Source organism: Varanus komodoensis, unplaced genomic scaffold (genome assembly GCF_004798865.1).
Source record: "Varanus komodoensis strain SLA01 unplaced genomic scaffold, ASM479886v1 scaffold16, whole genome shotgun sequence".
Classification (NCBI taxonomy): Eukaryota; Metazoa; Chordata; class Lepidosauria; order Squamata; family Varanidae; genus Varanus; species Varanus komodoensis.
In genome coordinates this window covers 10,719,538-10,734,792 of record NW_025335468.1, presented here as the reverse complement: position 1 = coordinate 10,734,792, position 15,255 = coordinate 10,719,538, and the positions used below count along the sequence as shown (strand labels likewise).

Sequence of the window (15,255 nt, the reverse complement as noted above, 5' to 3'; positions counted from 1 at the left end):
CAGCAGCTTGGACTAGTCTTATCCAAATCTGTTTGCATGAGTGAAAAACAGGTGCTTTCAGGTGTAAACTGAGGTAAATCTGTTTCTTTGTTCAAGGCAGAAATACTTATAGAAGTTTGCCCTGGCTCAGACTGTAAACAATCAACATGTTTGTGAGCTGCTTTCTGGTACATAAACTGCTTTGAACATTTTTTATGACCAGCAGCATATATTCTATATAGATCAACTTTCTCTCTTTGATAAATAATTTAAGTATTGCTTCTTGCTGATTGTCAAAACATGTCTTAGTAGTGCTCAAAAATATTTTCCATTGTGGTTGGCTTCTTAAGCTACCTAACTGAAAATAGTTCATTTTCTTAAAAGAGGAACATATTGGCTACAAAAACCCCCTTACAATGTTAAAGTTGCTAGAGAAAAAGGATGTGCAAAATAGTTCCTTATTTAGGCTGCTTTTGTAGCTTGTGTTCAGCGAAGAACTAAGAAGCAAGAACATTCAAATCTTAACACAAGCACACACAAATTTAGCAGGCCACAGTAGCTAGACGAAATTTTTGCTTGCTACTAATCTTGGTGCAAGGATAAAATCTTGACTCCACCAAGAGTACCTCAAAGACCTGAGCACAACAGTAAAGGGCCAGTCTTTGCCTTCCTTGCAATATTCAGCTTAGCTGTTACTGTATATAGTTTTTCAACTTGTTAGCAACCATTAATTCTTAGTGTATTGAAAAGAAGTGTGCAAATTTAATAAAGATTTATCCTAAGATTCAAGATAGGTTAAGGAAACAACCTATTCTTGCTGCTTTCCAACAAGATCTGGTCAATCACAAAATAGTAGAGTTGGAAAAGGCCAGAATTAACCAACCTTTCTCCAAGCTGGGGGAGGGTGTGATTTCTGAACCTTTGCCATCACATAAGAACCATATCCAGCGAGAAATGTGCTTCCAGTTCTTTTCTTACAGTTACTTTTTCAGATCAAAGGCACAAAAGCAGGCTGAATAAGTTTGAATTTCCTTACATCCCTCATTAGATAATAGTGACATGAAGTGTCTTATCTCCTACAGCGATCTCTAAAAGGATTTCTAGCCCAGAGCAGTCTCAAAAGGACTGCTCCAGAGATGCGACTGATACAGAAAAAAAGCGAACTGCACTTTGGTTTAAGTTTAAAGACAGGCTTGCACTACAATTTGGGGATGGCTAAGTGTCTTGGTCAAATAAGGAATTGTCTCCTCTTTATATCGTGTATACATCACGACCAGAATTTCAATCTACGGAGTAATAAACAATAGCGTAAGATAAAGTGTGCATGAGACAGGGAACAACTTCAGTTATATACAACCAAGCTGCAAGAGCAAGCCCATGAAGAGGACTCCTGCATACCCAACACAAATTCTCAACCGAAGTAGCGGTACCTTAAAAGAAGTTCTTCCAACCCACACCCAAACAATGCCGAATATAGTTTTCGGCCGGTTGCAGGCTCTCCGTTCTTAAATCGCCTCGGTACAGAAAAATGAAGCAAAGGGAGGGTGCGGCACCCTCGCAATTTGCGCGGCCTCTCCGCTCACTCCCACTCTCGGCCGAAGACTAGCCCAGCGACAGCCGCCCCACTCCGCCCCTGAAGGCACCCAGGCAGCGCGTGACTGCACCTCGCGCCGGCCTCTCCGCGTGCTTCCACTCCGGCGCGCCCGCCCCCCGCGAGATTGACACGCTGTCACGTCACCCCGCAGCCGCCCCCTTCTCGCACTCCGTCACGTGACGAAGGCGCGCACTCTTCTCCCCTCCCCTCGCTCCCCCCTCCTTCGGACCGTTGCTCAGGCAAGATCCCCCTCCCCCCCCAGCGCGGCGCTGACGACGACGACCTAGAACGGATCCGGGCCCGTCTGAGATACCGAAAGAAGAACGGATGGGGAAAAAAAGAAGCGAAGTCGCCCGCTGTACCGGACTCGTAAGGAACAGTCTCGTAAGGAATGAGGCAGGCGCAGCCGTGTTGTTATTGTACCGTCACCCTCCCCCCCACTTTTTTTCCCCAGGACACTGTCATGGCGGCGGCGATGCAAGCAGGCCTTCACGTGACCTGGAAAGGGCCCTGGCGACTGACAGGTTTCATCACGTGAGCAGGTAAGTGTCATGGCCGTGGTATTAGCTTCTTCTGTCACGTGACGTGGTCTTGCTCCTGGTGTGGGTTAGCTTTCTGTTTCCGGTCACGTGCTCCTCTGCCGAGCTGCCTGGCCGCCCCATGGCCCGGGAGGAGGCGGCGGCAACGGCGGCTAGGAGTTCTTTGCGCTGTGAGCGAGGAGGCGTTTGGGCTTCGGTGCCCTGGTTCTTTTGAAGAGAGCGTGTCTGTATCTCCTGCAGGAACAAGAGGAACTAGTAGTAACACCCCGGGCTCTCCGGAGCTGTGCTCACGGTAGGGAGCGTATCTGGACTCAGTGGTTCCGGGGCGGGAGGCCCGTCTCGCTTATTTCCACTGGGGCGGGGAAGCGAGGTGAGACTGGATGGGGTTTTTCTTTCTCATTGCTAATGCGTTAGACTCCCTGTGGTGCATGGGATTGGGCGGGGTGTGCATTATAGGCACCTGGAAGATACAGTATGAATCTAGTTTGACAAGGTGAGGGAGCACGTTTTTCTTAAGCGTCTCACTTTCCATCTCTGAATAGTTTTCGCTTTTCATCTGAGTATTATTTTTCTTTTGTCCTGCTTTATATTGTAGACAATACCCTTGTAGACCTCTACAAGGAAGTAGAGGCTTCTTGACTAGCTTGTTTGCTTTCTCATTCTTCTTTTTTTCTGGCCCTTCGTCAAGAACTGTGTCAATTGTAGCATAAGTAAAAGGAAAGGGTCGGTTAATGAATTGATAGGGTGATGTGTTGATGGTTAAGGGATTTGAGACCTAGACCCTGAAACTGTAGAGCATAATCTTGGGGATGAACAGACTAGTGTTCTGACAAATATATTTGAGAAGTATACTTGCATTTTATTTTCATGGTTGTGCAGTGCAAAGTATAAAATTAACGAAAGAAAACCAGTGTTTCCAGAAAAAACAGTTGCCTTTGGTGGCTGTATTACCAGATACTTCAGCATTTATCAGGTAAGTAGCTAATAAACTTCCCATTTAAAGAAAAATCATGGAGGAAAACATACATCCTTCTTTGATCTTCTTAAAGTATATTTGGCAAATGAGGGATCAGTACTTCTGTTTGCTAGGTTTTTTGGTAGAGGTTGCTTGAGGAGAAGTATTGTGAGATTATATGCACCCCAACTGGGTTCCCTCATTTATGTGAGGAATGGTTTAATAGAGTAGGGACAGAATTTTGTAGAGAAGGACATGGGTGCTAAGGAATATAGGATGATGCATCATTTTTAAATCCTTGTATTTTGCTGTGTGAATCACTGTTGCAAAAGTCAGTTCATGCATTCTCCCCCAAAAGCATGTTTGCGGGCGGGGGGCGGGGAGCAAACTTTTTGTAGGCTTTCAAGAGATCTGGAGATTATAACAGAATTGAAATATAAGATTTTGTCAGTTTTGGGATTTGGGAATAATTCATCTCAATAATGCAAACAATCGATCTTAATGTATAGTACATTTATTCAAAATGTACAATATTTTTAGTTCATCTATAAACAAAAGTTATCTGGATTAAACAATAAAAGAGTAAAAGTAGTATGCAAGAAAAGCAATAATTGGCCTAGAAAATAATATGCAGAGAAGCCCAGAGATCTTCACCCACTGGGTGGTATAGAAATGTAATAAGTGCATAAATATAGAATTTGCAAAAATAGTTATTTTAGTACAGTACTCTACAAGAAAATACTGTAAAATCTGTATCTAAAATGCCCAGGAGAAGGGGAAACTATTTGATTGGCACCAAATAATATAGGCAGTAAGCTAGTCTCCTGGGGGAGAGATTCCATAACAGGGTGCTACAGCTATGAAGACTCTTGTGTCTAACCACTCATCTGACTTAAACTCCAGTGATCTTAGTGAATAACCATTAAAGCAGCTTTCAGCCTACTGGCTGACACATTAATAGGTAATATAGTTTAATGCTTCTAAAGAGCACCATAATTTCCATAAGCTCCAGCCTGCACTGTCTCTGTTCAGGGATTATGGGAGAAGTTGCCCAAGCCATTCTGAAGGACGTAGGTTGCCTACTGCCCTTTATAGCTTTGTGACCTAAAGCCTGGAGGGGGGTGGGGGCTTTTTTGTTTGCTTGTTGCCAAAACTTGCATTGAAGCAATCTTACATTGGCCAAAGATTGTACCTAAGGGTACAATCCAGTGTCCTCTATACTTAAAGCTTGAAGGCTAATGTGCATCTAGTATATGGCATGGGGTGCTAGGGCAATTTCTGCCACTCTACACCCTACATTTCATCTAGTTAGCCATTTTTTGACCATCTAGATGAAGCTCTGCAGAGTGAGAAGGAAAGAAATTGGGGTGCTGTTTGGCTGTATCAGCCCTGCCTCATCCTCACCCCGTGCACCCCCTGAGACTGATTTCAAGTCTCACTCAGGCATCCAGCATGGGTCTTTCTACTCCAGCAGCAAGGGTGGGTGGTGCATAGGTTCCAAGTTGGGAGTCGCAGTCCAGAGTTCCCATGGGTGGAGCTCCAAATAATCTTGTGTCTCCACAGACAATTTTGGGGGGCCTAAGGACCAAGGTGGATAAAAAACAATGATTTTTTAAAAATTAAAAATCAGATTTTTTTATTTAAATCAGATTTTTTTGGATAAAATGCTTTTTGAGGAAATATCTAAAGATAGTTTCTTATTTAAGATACATGCTAGTCCAAAGGTTATTCATCATGAAATAAAGTTCTGTTCTTAATTATATAGCACGAGGCTGTATTTTTATGCAGTTTTTAATTTTTTTGTTAATTAATCCATTAATCCATTCACAATATCATGCTCTTCCAGAGGTTTCTGTAAGATTACTGGGCAATTTTTCTATCTAGAAGATATCACAGATGCTCGGTTTTGCAGAAAGCTGTGAATTTGTGCCTGCAGAGATCACATACCTCCTCTTCACAGCAATAATGTTTTAAAGTAAACATACAGAGTTGAGAAAAAGACCTTAATCCAATTGTTCCTTTGCAAATCTATGTACACAGAGTCAATCCCTTACCTCTTGAGCTTTTAAAAAAATGATTAGAAAAAGATTGTTGGAGTAGAATAGATCTGCCCAAGAACTGTGATGAGGGAGGGGCAGTAAAAAATAAAAGTGAACCCTTTTGAATGGAATAGTCCAAGTCTTTATCTCTTTGTGTCTAGCCTGAGGTTTATCATATTATTCTTTTCCGGGAGGAGAAAACCTATACTGGTGGCAGGCTGTAAAAGAGACCCAGTTTGGGAATATTTTAATGAAGTTCCTCTACCTATGGGTGAGACAGACGTGTATGCAAATTGTGTAGAAAACCAGGATTTAAATGTAGTCTTATTGATAAGTTATTTAAATCATGATTTATATCAAATCTACCCTGCTGAGGACACAGTCCCATGTGGCTGCCCATAAACTTCTGAACTCAGAAGGTGAACACAGGAAGAACTCAGCTGGATGCCCATAAAGATGATCCCTGCGTGCCCCTTTCCCCCAAAAACAATTTCAGTCATCTGAATGTTTCCTTTCTCCCCAAAAACAGAAGGAGGAGCCTGAGGCACTGCCTGGATTTGGCGAAAGCTGGCATCACCTCTCCCTTTCCTTCCCATCAGAACACCCGCCCTCCAGCTTCTGTCCCTAGGAGTCTTCAGGGCTCCAGGGCCTCAGTAGGTGCTGAAAGAACCATACCAACTTAGAGAGTGCAGAGAATCTCTTCATAGGCAGAGTCCCCTCTGCAACCTTTAAAGATTGTTCTGAGGTTATAGCAGGGGCTTTGCTTTTTCCTGTGGCTTGACAGCGCTTTTTCCTATGGGTAATCCAACAGTGACTACCAGCCAAAGGATTTTTCCTAACAGGTTTTCATAAATCTCCACTGAAGTCTTACGATATAAAGAAAGTAATCTAAAATATTTCTTTCTCAAACTATGGTAGAAAATGTTTTCTTTTTACTGTCACAGTGAATTGAAATCATTAGCAAAAAGGGAATTTTGGTGTATTTGTAATGCTGATAATTTCTTCTTGAGGCCAATGATGTCCTGCTTTGTGACCAAATGGCCCTGTCCAACCCTTTGATTCATAATGTATTTTCCATTGTTGAGCTAATGTAAAACTGTCCATGTGGAATAACAAAGTTTAGGAAATGGAGTAGCGATAGTGACAGGAATGCATATAACACCAATTGGCCTGAGCCTTTGATATTTTGAGTGTGTCAGTTGCAGAACCAAACTTTGCTTCTCCTATTGAGTGAATCCCATAATTGGAATTCTGTTCCAGAAAGGAGGGGGAGATGATTTTTAGTAATGTCCTGCTGCTCTGCATTGGATGAGCGTAGGGTTTTGCAAACATTGCATTAGGATTGTGCTGTAACCTTTTAGAGAAGTAAACACACACACACACACACACATCCTGCACAAAATGATAACCTTGATGGGATATTCAAATTGGGCAAAGTGACCTTGGGAAATCTTTTGTTGAAGACTTACGTTAAGAAAACATAAAACTTGGGTTAGCTATTTAAAATTGTCTTTTCATTCAGCCATTCAAACATTTTCATTTGCCTTTAAGAAGTTTTATTGTTTGGTTTTTCAAGGTAAAATAATGCTATCATAATTTGCCTGTAGAAATGTTTGATGAAAGACTGAAAAATGAATATCTGCAATCATTCATTTTACTTTAAAGCCAGTTTGGGAACTTCACTTGATCCTCTGCATGGGGCTGCCTACTTGTTTTTTGATTCAGTTAAAGTGGTGATTCTAATCTTTCAGTTTCTGAATGGTGCAGGGCCTGGTTATTTCAGGAACCATCTACACTCATGTGAGCTTCCATCTAAGGATACTATCCAACTCAACACAAGTGCTAACATAAATTACATTGTGCTAGTGGAAGTCACCCCTAGGACAATGTCAATATGATTTAGTGGTATGACTGGTTTTCCATGGAAACATTATGCCAGTAAGCACTATTGGCTTTGTGCTTGGGATGACTTTGTACAGTGTAGTTCATGTTAATGCTAGCCTCATATTGGATACTTTGAAGATAAAAGCATCTTTAAAACCAACAGCCCCTTGTCGAGCTTTCTGTCTCTACAGAATATGTCATCAACTCTATCTGTGTTTATATTTGATTGTTATGTATTTCCCTGCCTGTGCTGCACCTGAAGCAGGCAGTGAAATGAAGCAGGGTAGAAAAATGCAAGTTATGATGACACCAGGGCATCAGTAAGTTTTTTTTATGCATTCCAGAATGAAAGGGTGGAATTGACATGGGGCTTCCACTTTTTGCAACATCCTTGTTGTAATCTGCAGTTAACTGGGTAATCAGCTTTAGTTCAGAGAACAAAGAAATTGGTTCATCTTTCTTTTAGAGGTATGTAGAATTGGACCATATGTCCTTACAAAATATTTGCAGATGTACATTGTATCTTAAGCATGTTTCTGTGGCATCATGGCCTCAAATGCAAAGAAATCACCTTTCCCCTACATTTGAACATTTGCAGCTTTATTGATTTTTATCACTGGACCTTCCAGAAAATAAACTTGGCAGAGGTTTAGGGGTTTTCTAAATAGTTATTGAATGCTGCAACAATGTAGATTTTCACAATCCCAGCAGATTCAGCACCTTAATTCGTATTAAATCTTCCCATAACATCCATCCAGAATTACAGGAGTCAGAGTTATTATAATAAAGTAGTTAAGTCCAACAAAACTTTCATATTCCTGAAGTTTAACTATATAGTACCATCAACCAATATTTATAGCATTAAACGTATCGAACACAAAGAGATATCTTTCATTGTTTCATAAACTCTATTAACTGTTCATGTTTCTGCAATTAAGGTGTTACTCGAAAATCCCTGTGAATGGTATAAATACTGACTGTGTTTATAAAGCCCAATAAGAATAAAATTATGAACAATCACGATTATTAAGTGATCATTAGTAAGCTCAGCATAATACTGTTAAAATAAATATTGAAATAAAGAAAGGAATTAGAAACTATTTGGATTAAAAACCCTATTTGAAGGCATGGATTGATGGGATAATACATATATCAGTAGAGTCAGTGATTGATCCAAAGTTATTCAATGAGATTTGTGGTCAGGTAGGAACTAGTGACCAGATATCCTCAGTCTGACACTCCTAACCACTATGTCACCAGATCTCAGACCTGGATGCTCACTTTTTTGCATTCAGAATCTGAAAATGCCATTTGTCAGCTCTGTCTTAGTGTGGAGGCTAGCTATTTTGTCTGTCCTTTATATAGTTCAGAAAGCATGATCCTCAAATAGCAATGAAACATTCTTTTCTTGGATATAAATCATACAGAAGAAACACCCCACCAGTATCAAGAAAGTGTATGTTTGTCCTGCTCTTAAAGTAGCATCTGACTTTCCAACTTGATGTTATTCGAAAGGGAAAAGGGGGTGGATAAAAAAAAAATGGGGAGCTGGTCAGTTCTGGTGTTCCTAGATTATGCCCATGTTTATTCAAATTGTTCACTTCCAGTTATTAACTTGATTAAAAGACAAAAAATATTAACTTAATAACAGGCTTCTCATAAGAATTATCAAACACATTGTCACAAGTCACTTCTGTTCGCTAATGGGAAATGCTATATTAAAACTTAACTTTAATATATTAACTTTTAACTTTTAAAAACTTTTAAAACTTAGGAAGCAAGTTTGAATACTACCCATTTAAAAAAAAAATAAAAGAATACTGCATTGCTTTTTTAATGCAGGATCCTACAGCCACAATGGCAACATCTTCTGAAGAAGTTCTACTAGTAGTAAAGAAGGTGCGTCAAAAGAAACAAGATGGGGCTCTTTATCTTATGGCTGAAAGAATAGCCTGGGCACCTGAGGGAAAAGATCGATTCACAATCAGCCATATGTATGCAGACATAAAATGTAAGTAAAAACTCTCTAGTGAATGCCTAATACCTATCTCATCATGCCACTTTCATCGAGTACTGAAACATACAAGAAAGACAGGATCCCAGTCAAAGAAAGTTAAAACCTTATTAAATACTGAGCTCCTTTGTATATCAGTTTATGCATATTGGCCAGTGTTTCATAATACGATGTCTACTCCATCTACTTCCCTTGGCACCCAGATCAACTCTGCTCCAAACCTTTGCAAATTGCGCAGTAACTTGGGGTGGGGAGCTGCAGTGGGAAGGGAAAATCTGATCCACCCATAGTGCCTGTTGACTGGTTGGCAGACAACATTGGATTTCACAGTGGATTATCTCCAGGTGGTTATGAATTAAAATAAATTAGACTGGGGTGTCAGATAATCTTTTGTGGCAGTATATGTTATGTTGAGGAGTTGGAGTGAGGGTAGAACAAATGAGCCATTTTACTCAGATCAAGCTCAATGCAAATTTACCATTTATCTGTCTTGAGCAAGTATAAGCAGTTTGGGGCCTGTAAGGCACCAGAGTGTGACCAGCTCTTTCCTTGGCATGAGCCAAGGTCTCTAGTTAGCACTCCCCTTGGCTGGTGGTGGATCAGTTTTTGTGAGTGCTGAAAACTGAAATCAATTTCTGTTGGTACTGAAACCTGTTGATTTAAAGGAGCTGATTAGTGAAAGGATGGGCAGAAATGAATTTCCAGATGTTCTGGACTTTGGATTCAATGATTAAGAATGCTGAGGGGTGAAGTTCAAAACTTTTTGCATTTTTAATGCAACCTGAGTTAGAGTGTTAGGATTCAGGCCCCCATCTCTGCTTTGTATTCATGCTTCTGGCAGGATACATGTGCTTTGCCATGCCCCCACTGCAGCTGTTTTGTCATGGTGCTGACAACAGTTTATCAAATGGCCAAATTTCTGTTCTGTAAGCCATGGGCGGCACTTGTGAAAAATAATTGGTAGTGCTTATATGAGCAGTTTCCAGCACTGGACTCTCCAGTGCTTGTGGAATTATATGCAATTATGAAGATGGACTATAACTCGATAAGAGTCTATGACTTATGTGAATAGGGGACTAGAATAAGTTAAATACGATCCACAGACTTTCCCCTAGGGCAGTGATGGCAAACCTTTTAGAGGCCGAGTGCCCAAACTGCAACCCAGAACCCACTTATTTATCACAAAGTGCCAGCAATGCAGATTCAAATATGCCAGGGGGACAGCACAATATTAAAAGAATCTCAGTCTCTTAATTAGAACATCTGTTTACTAAATCTTAGATATTAAATTTCAATTTTTCTTAAGAAAACTCGAAGCTAAAATCTTGTGTTAATAAAAATGAATGTATTAAAACTCACAGACAATCCAAGCAAATATATATATATATATCTCCTTGGCAGTGCACTGACCGGCCATTCAAAAGCCCAGACGAGTCACGGCTTGTGATGTCATCGCCTGGCGTCGCTACTCCTTTCTGAGCATGCGCATGGCCCCTGTGTGCACTGTTATCTGATGCTTGGCTGCTGGAGCTATGCTGGGGTGACTCTGCTCGTGTGCCGACAGAGAGGGCTCTGCGTGCCCACTGCGGCACACATGCCATAGGTTTGCCACCACTGCCCTAGGGTGATTTTAGGCAGAATTATTAGGAAAGCCATCTGTCTAACCAGTGTCCATCAGGGTTGATTTTTGATTATGTGAACTGTGCATTTATTGAATCACAGTGTTCAGTATTACCGTGTTTCCCCGAAAATAAGACACTGTCTTATATTTTTTCTGGCTCACAAAAACACACTAGGTCTTATTTTCGGGGAAACACAGTAATCTGCTCACCATTTTTGGACCAATCGGAGATTCAACTTCTCTTTGCAGTAAGCTGTATTCTTGCCACACGAGTCCTCTATGATTCTTTTCTTGTACTCGATGGAATAGTTCTTTCTTTTTGCACTCGTCTGGAGGTCAAAATAATATTCTGGTTAAATCTACCATTAAATATTGTACCATACCATAATACCATAATATTGTACAGGTCGAAGACTGTACAATAGGAGTGAATGGCAGGAGTGATTGGCAAAGTGAATGGCAAAGTTAAGACTAGGGTGATCAGGGCAATCAGGGGTGCCATACCTTCCCAAGAGCAATTTGGTAACCAATTGCTGGCCAGAATGAGCGATGTGTGTTTTCACTATCGGCTCCTCACAGGCGGAGGGCATTTGGTATCACTCCACCTGTGACAGGTGCGAGCACTATAGAGGAAGCATTGACTCATGCAGCTCCGCTCCTTCCACTGCCTGGCTTCTCTATAGCGCCAACTCCTGTGGGCAGGTGCCAGGTGCTGACTGAAAAGTTTTTTGTTAATTATCAGTAAGGGAAAAGGGTTTTGTTAATCATCAGTAACCATCATCAATAATCAACTGCCACATCCCCTGCAACACTCTTTATTAGCTCTCTGTACCACGGAGGGAGCAGAGCCGCATAAGCCGGCTCCTGTCACAGGTGGAGTACATTTGGTATCACTCCGCCTGTGACAGGAGTTGGCGCTATAGAGGAAGCATCGGCTTATGTGGCTCTGCTTGCTCCACAGGGAGCGGAGGGAGCAGAGCTGCATAAACCTGTTTCCTCCGCACAGTGCATTAAGTTAAAGTTAAGTTAAAAATAAAGTTTAAAAAGGCTCTTTATGTTCCCCACTAGCCCTGGGAATAAACGCAGCTAGGTCTTATTTTTGGGGTAGGTCTTTTATTTTAGCAAGTACCAAAAATAGTACTAGGTCTTATTTTCAGGATAGGTCTTATTTTCGGGGAAGCACGGTACTTTCAACAAATTAAAGCTGTTACAATGTAAGTCAAAAAACAATGCAGTAAAAACAAGAGGCAGTTTTAAGGCAGTTACTTTATTGTTACACATGAGTAGTTTTTTGGGGAACTTCTGTTGTGTAAATTACTTTCTTTAAATATAGGTCAGAAAATCAGTCCTGAAGGAAAAGCTAAGATTCAGCTTCAGTTGGTACTGCATGCAGGAGATACAACCAACTTCCATTTCTCTAATGAAAGTACCGCAGTAAAAGAGAGAGATGCAGTAAAGGATCTTCTTCAGCAGCTATTACCCAAGTTCAAGAGGAAAGCCAATAAAGAACTTGAGGAAAAAAACAGGTAAGATGGCTAATGAAAAATAATGTTCATACCATCTAATGTCTGTTCTTAGTTTGTTGAAGTTGTTCTGCAGAAATGCCAAGAGTGTTATAGTTAAAACATTGGGGTTCCTGTCTCTAATTGTTTTCCAGAAGCATAGTTGCTTCACTAATGGCATAGGACATATATCTCTTTGACATGGAAGAGATGAAACTGGTCTCTGTAGTTAGAGACACATTGCTGTTCATTGATTCTGCAATGTAGAGTATACTAGCTTTTATTGAATCAGGTTTCATTGGTTTAGTAAAAACATAATATTATATCTTGAGTATCTGGGCTTGCAGTATCACATCAACTCTGTAGTGAAATTCTTCTGAAAGGCTTCCACTTAAGCCATCTATTTTTAGGAAACCCTTAAGAAGCACATAGAAGGTCAGTATAATGGATATTCAAAAATTGCTTGGTAACAGTGGCGAAAAAAAAAAGGTTGCAGACCTATAACCTGGAAGAAAGTCCCATTGAACTCTTTAGTTGACTTGTATAGTATTACAATTTAATTGTGTTTTTGTTGATATGAAACTGAAGAATACATTTAGAAACCATGTGTCAAATTTGAAACCCTGGTGTGTCCCCTCCTGGTTTACTCAAACCATAGGGAAGAGAAACACAGGAGCAAATTGCTTGTTCCTGGTCCTTCAAACTGGAAGTCAGAAATGCAACACAACATAGCAAGTATAAATTCTCATTTATACTTCATAGCAGCTAAGTTTGGAACAGATGTTAGGCAAACAATTCTAGAGATTTGTTTTAAAGCTCAAAACTATTTCAGAATTTGAAATGGTAGAAAGCAGTTATTTTGTAAAATAAATAAGCAGAATTCATCACTGCATTAATTCATTAAATTGCCTGTAGGTGACAGTTGGTTAAGAAGAGAAAAAAGTAGTATTCCTGAGACATAATATTATTATCCCCTCAGTGTTTCATATCTTCAGAACCAGAAGCTGTAATCTTAAATGTACTTGCTAAGGAGCAAGACCAATAAAACTCTACAGTTGATGTGCTAAGGATTGTGCTGCATTCTTAGGATTCCTAAGTGATATGAGGGAAATGTAGTTTCCTTCATTCTTAGACTATTTTATCATACATAATCTGGGTTCACACAACACAGCAACCCACACTCAGGGTTGAGAATGAGTTGAACTACAAGTGCATTGTGTAAACCCAGCTGTCCTTTAAAAAAAAAAAAAACTTTAACTGCAACCAACCCATGAAGATGACCCAAAGTTTATTTTGGGTTGTGAAATCTGTGTTGTTCTTGTTTAAGAAACAGCTGGGTGCACACAACATACCAATCAATGGTTCCATGTCAACCTGCACACAACCCTGATTGTAGGATGTTGTGTTTTATGAACATAATTGATACTTTGAGTTATATCCAGTGATTTGCTACCAAAAACATCGCAATAATTTCTGTTGTTCCACCATCATGTCCAACTACTATCAGAACTAGCACAATTAATGCAAACACCACCAGTTTTAATAAAGTTGTAATGGCTTGTGCATCATTCTGCACAACTGGAATCAAACTGCTGGATTTGACACTTGCACAGACATGACACGAACTTCTACAAGTAGAAATTTTGTTCTAGTAGTTGACACTACTGGATATCATCTCAATTTTGAAAAAAGTTAGTGACTTGTTTAACTCCTTTAGTACCCAAAATATTGTCATTGCTGTTATCTTATAAATTGCACAGAAACTCTAGTTCCTAGAGACCAATTCAATGTTTGAATCTGTCTGTAAAATTCTCTTCCCAGAATGCTTCAGGAAGATCCTCTTTTGTTCCAACTTTATAAAGACCTTGTTGTGAGTCAAGTGATCAGTGCTGAGGAATTCTGGTCCAACCGTCTAAGCATAAATGCCATGGATAATGCTACAGTAACTAATAAGCAGGAAGTGGGCATTTCAGCTGCTTTTCTGGTATGTTACATGTATGGTTTTACTTATACATATTTTACTTATTCTAGGTACATGCATGGCTTTTGATAGGAAAAACTTTTTCACATGGAATTTTACTTGAATTGCAACTAGAGTCTAAGCCACAATTGTTAGTCTTCTGAAGTGAGTGTAGCTAGTGCAAAAACAGTTTTGCTTTTAAATTCTACTATAATTAAAATCCTGCTATATTGAAATACATATTTCATGCACAACAGTATATACATACATAGGATCTCATGTGAATGTGCACAAACACATGTATTGTCATAAACTACATGTTATTGAACTGTGGGTGCCTGTTATGTTTTAGCCAAGGTGGAAAAACTATGGCTTGGATTCCAAAAGTTTGATGCATATGTCTGTGCAGTTCTTTGTGCATACAGAGGTTCTTTTAATATCTTTTGTCAGCTAGTGTTTCATTCTTCATTGAAACACAGTCCATTAAGTTTTCATATTTCAGGTGCAAAAGTTTTGGGAAGAACTGTGGCACAGTATGTATGAGTCTTATGTCAAAGGCACATCAGAATTTCCTCGCTTCATTAACTGCGTTTGCATGACATGGCAACCCATTGTAGATAACTAGCTTTTGGGCAACAAGCCGCTTTGACAACCTGTTTAAGCACAGTGATGATCCTGAGGTACCCCCTTCCCACTTTTAAATGGCTCTGAGAAGGAGCAATGAAAAGGGAGTGAACTTTAATTCTTTCCTTTCTAGACTAGATGGACACTTAGGAATTGTCCCAAAGTTGTTGAGCATTGAGAAGTGTCAGTGTAACATTTAAAACTCAGTGAATTATCTTGCTGAGGGGGGAATCTACAGGCTACCCCCTTTTGGTGCACTTAGCTTTGCAGTATTTTTCCCCAATTTGTAAGTTGTTCTGGTTGACATCTTGACAGTTAAAAGCTGTCAACTCTATTCTCTTACCTTATTATTCTGTTACAGTTTGACAACTGTAGCTGATGAGGTGGTAGACCAATTGAGACTGCATATATTTTTGACAGCTGCAAGTGTGCATTTGTGTAATTTCAAAAGACCATAACATTATGAAGGCATTTGCTCACCCCCCCCCCATTTTTTAAGGTTAACATGCCAATAAAGTTGCTCCAAAATGCTTCTTGGATGTTG

General features: G+C 40.0%; 2 protein-coding genes across 10 annotated transcripts in view; one reads left to right on the top strand and one right to left on the bottom strand.

The window, feature by feature from the left end:
- Nucleotides 1-1,992, bottom strand: part of HPS5 (HPS5 biogenesis of lysosomal organelles complex 2 subunit 2) — a 34,070-nt gene extending 32,078 nt beyond the window's left edge. The window contains exon 1 of one of the 4 annotated variants that reach the window (XM_044426056.1): nt 1,936-1,992. The gene's annotated coding sequence lies outside the window, so the exon portion shown is untranslated. Of the gene's footprint in view, nt 1-1,409; nt 1,644-1,856 lie in introns of those variants that run through there. The other 3 variants (XM_044426057.1, XM_044426059.1, XM_044426055.1) reach the window with 3 other exon arrangements.
- The window catches only part of GTF2H1 (general transcription factor IIH subunit 1), a 34,178-nt gene continuing 20,714 nt past the window's right edge, over nt 1,792-15,255 (top strand). Inside the window, exons 1-6 of one of the 6 annotated variants that reach the window (XM_044426063.1) lie at nt 1,792-1,942; nt 2,028-2,115; nt 7,335-7,458; nt 8,833-9,001; nt 11,959-12,151; nt 13,949-14,111. In XM_044426063.1, coding sequence (XP_044281998.1) covers nt 8,848-9,001; nt 11,959-12,151; nt 13,949-14,111 — 510 coding nt within the window. In that variant the 5' untranslated portion in view covers nt 1,792-1,942; nt 2,028-2,115; nt 7,335-7,458; nt 8,833-8,847. Of the gene's footprint in view, nt 1,943-2,027; nt 2,116-2,160; nt 2,483-2,916; nt 3,086-7,334; nt 7,459-8,832; nt 9,002-11,958; nt 12,152-13,948; nt 14,112-15,255 lie in introns of those variants that run through there. The other 5 variants (XM_044426062.1, XM_044426064.1, XM_044426060.1 and 2 more) reach the window with 5 other exon arrangements.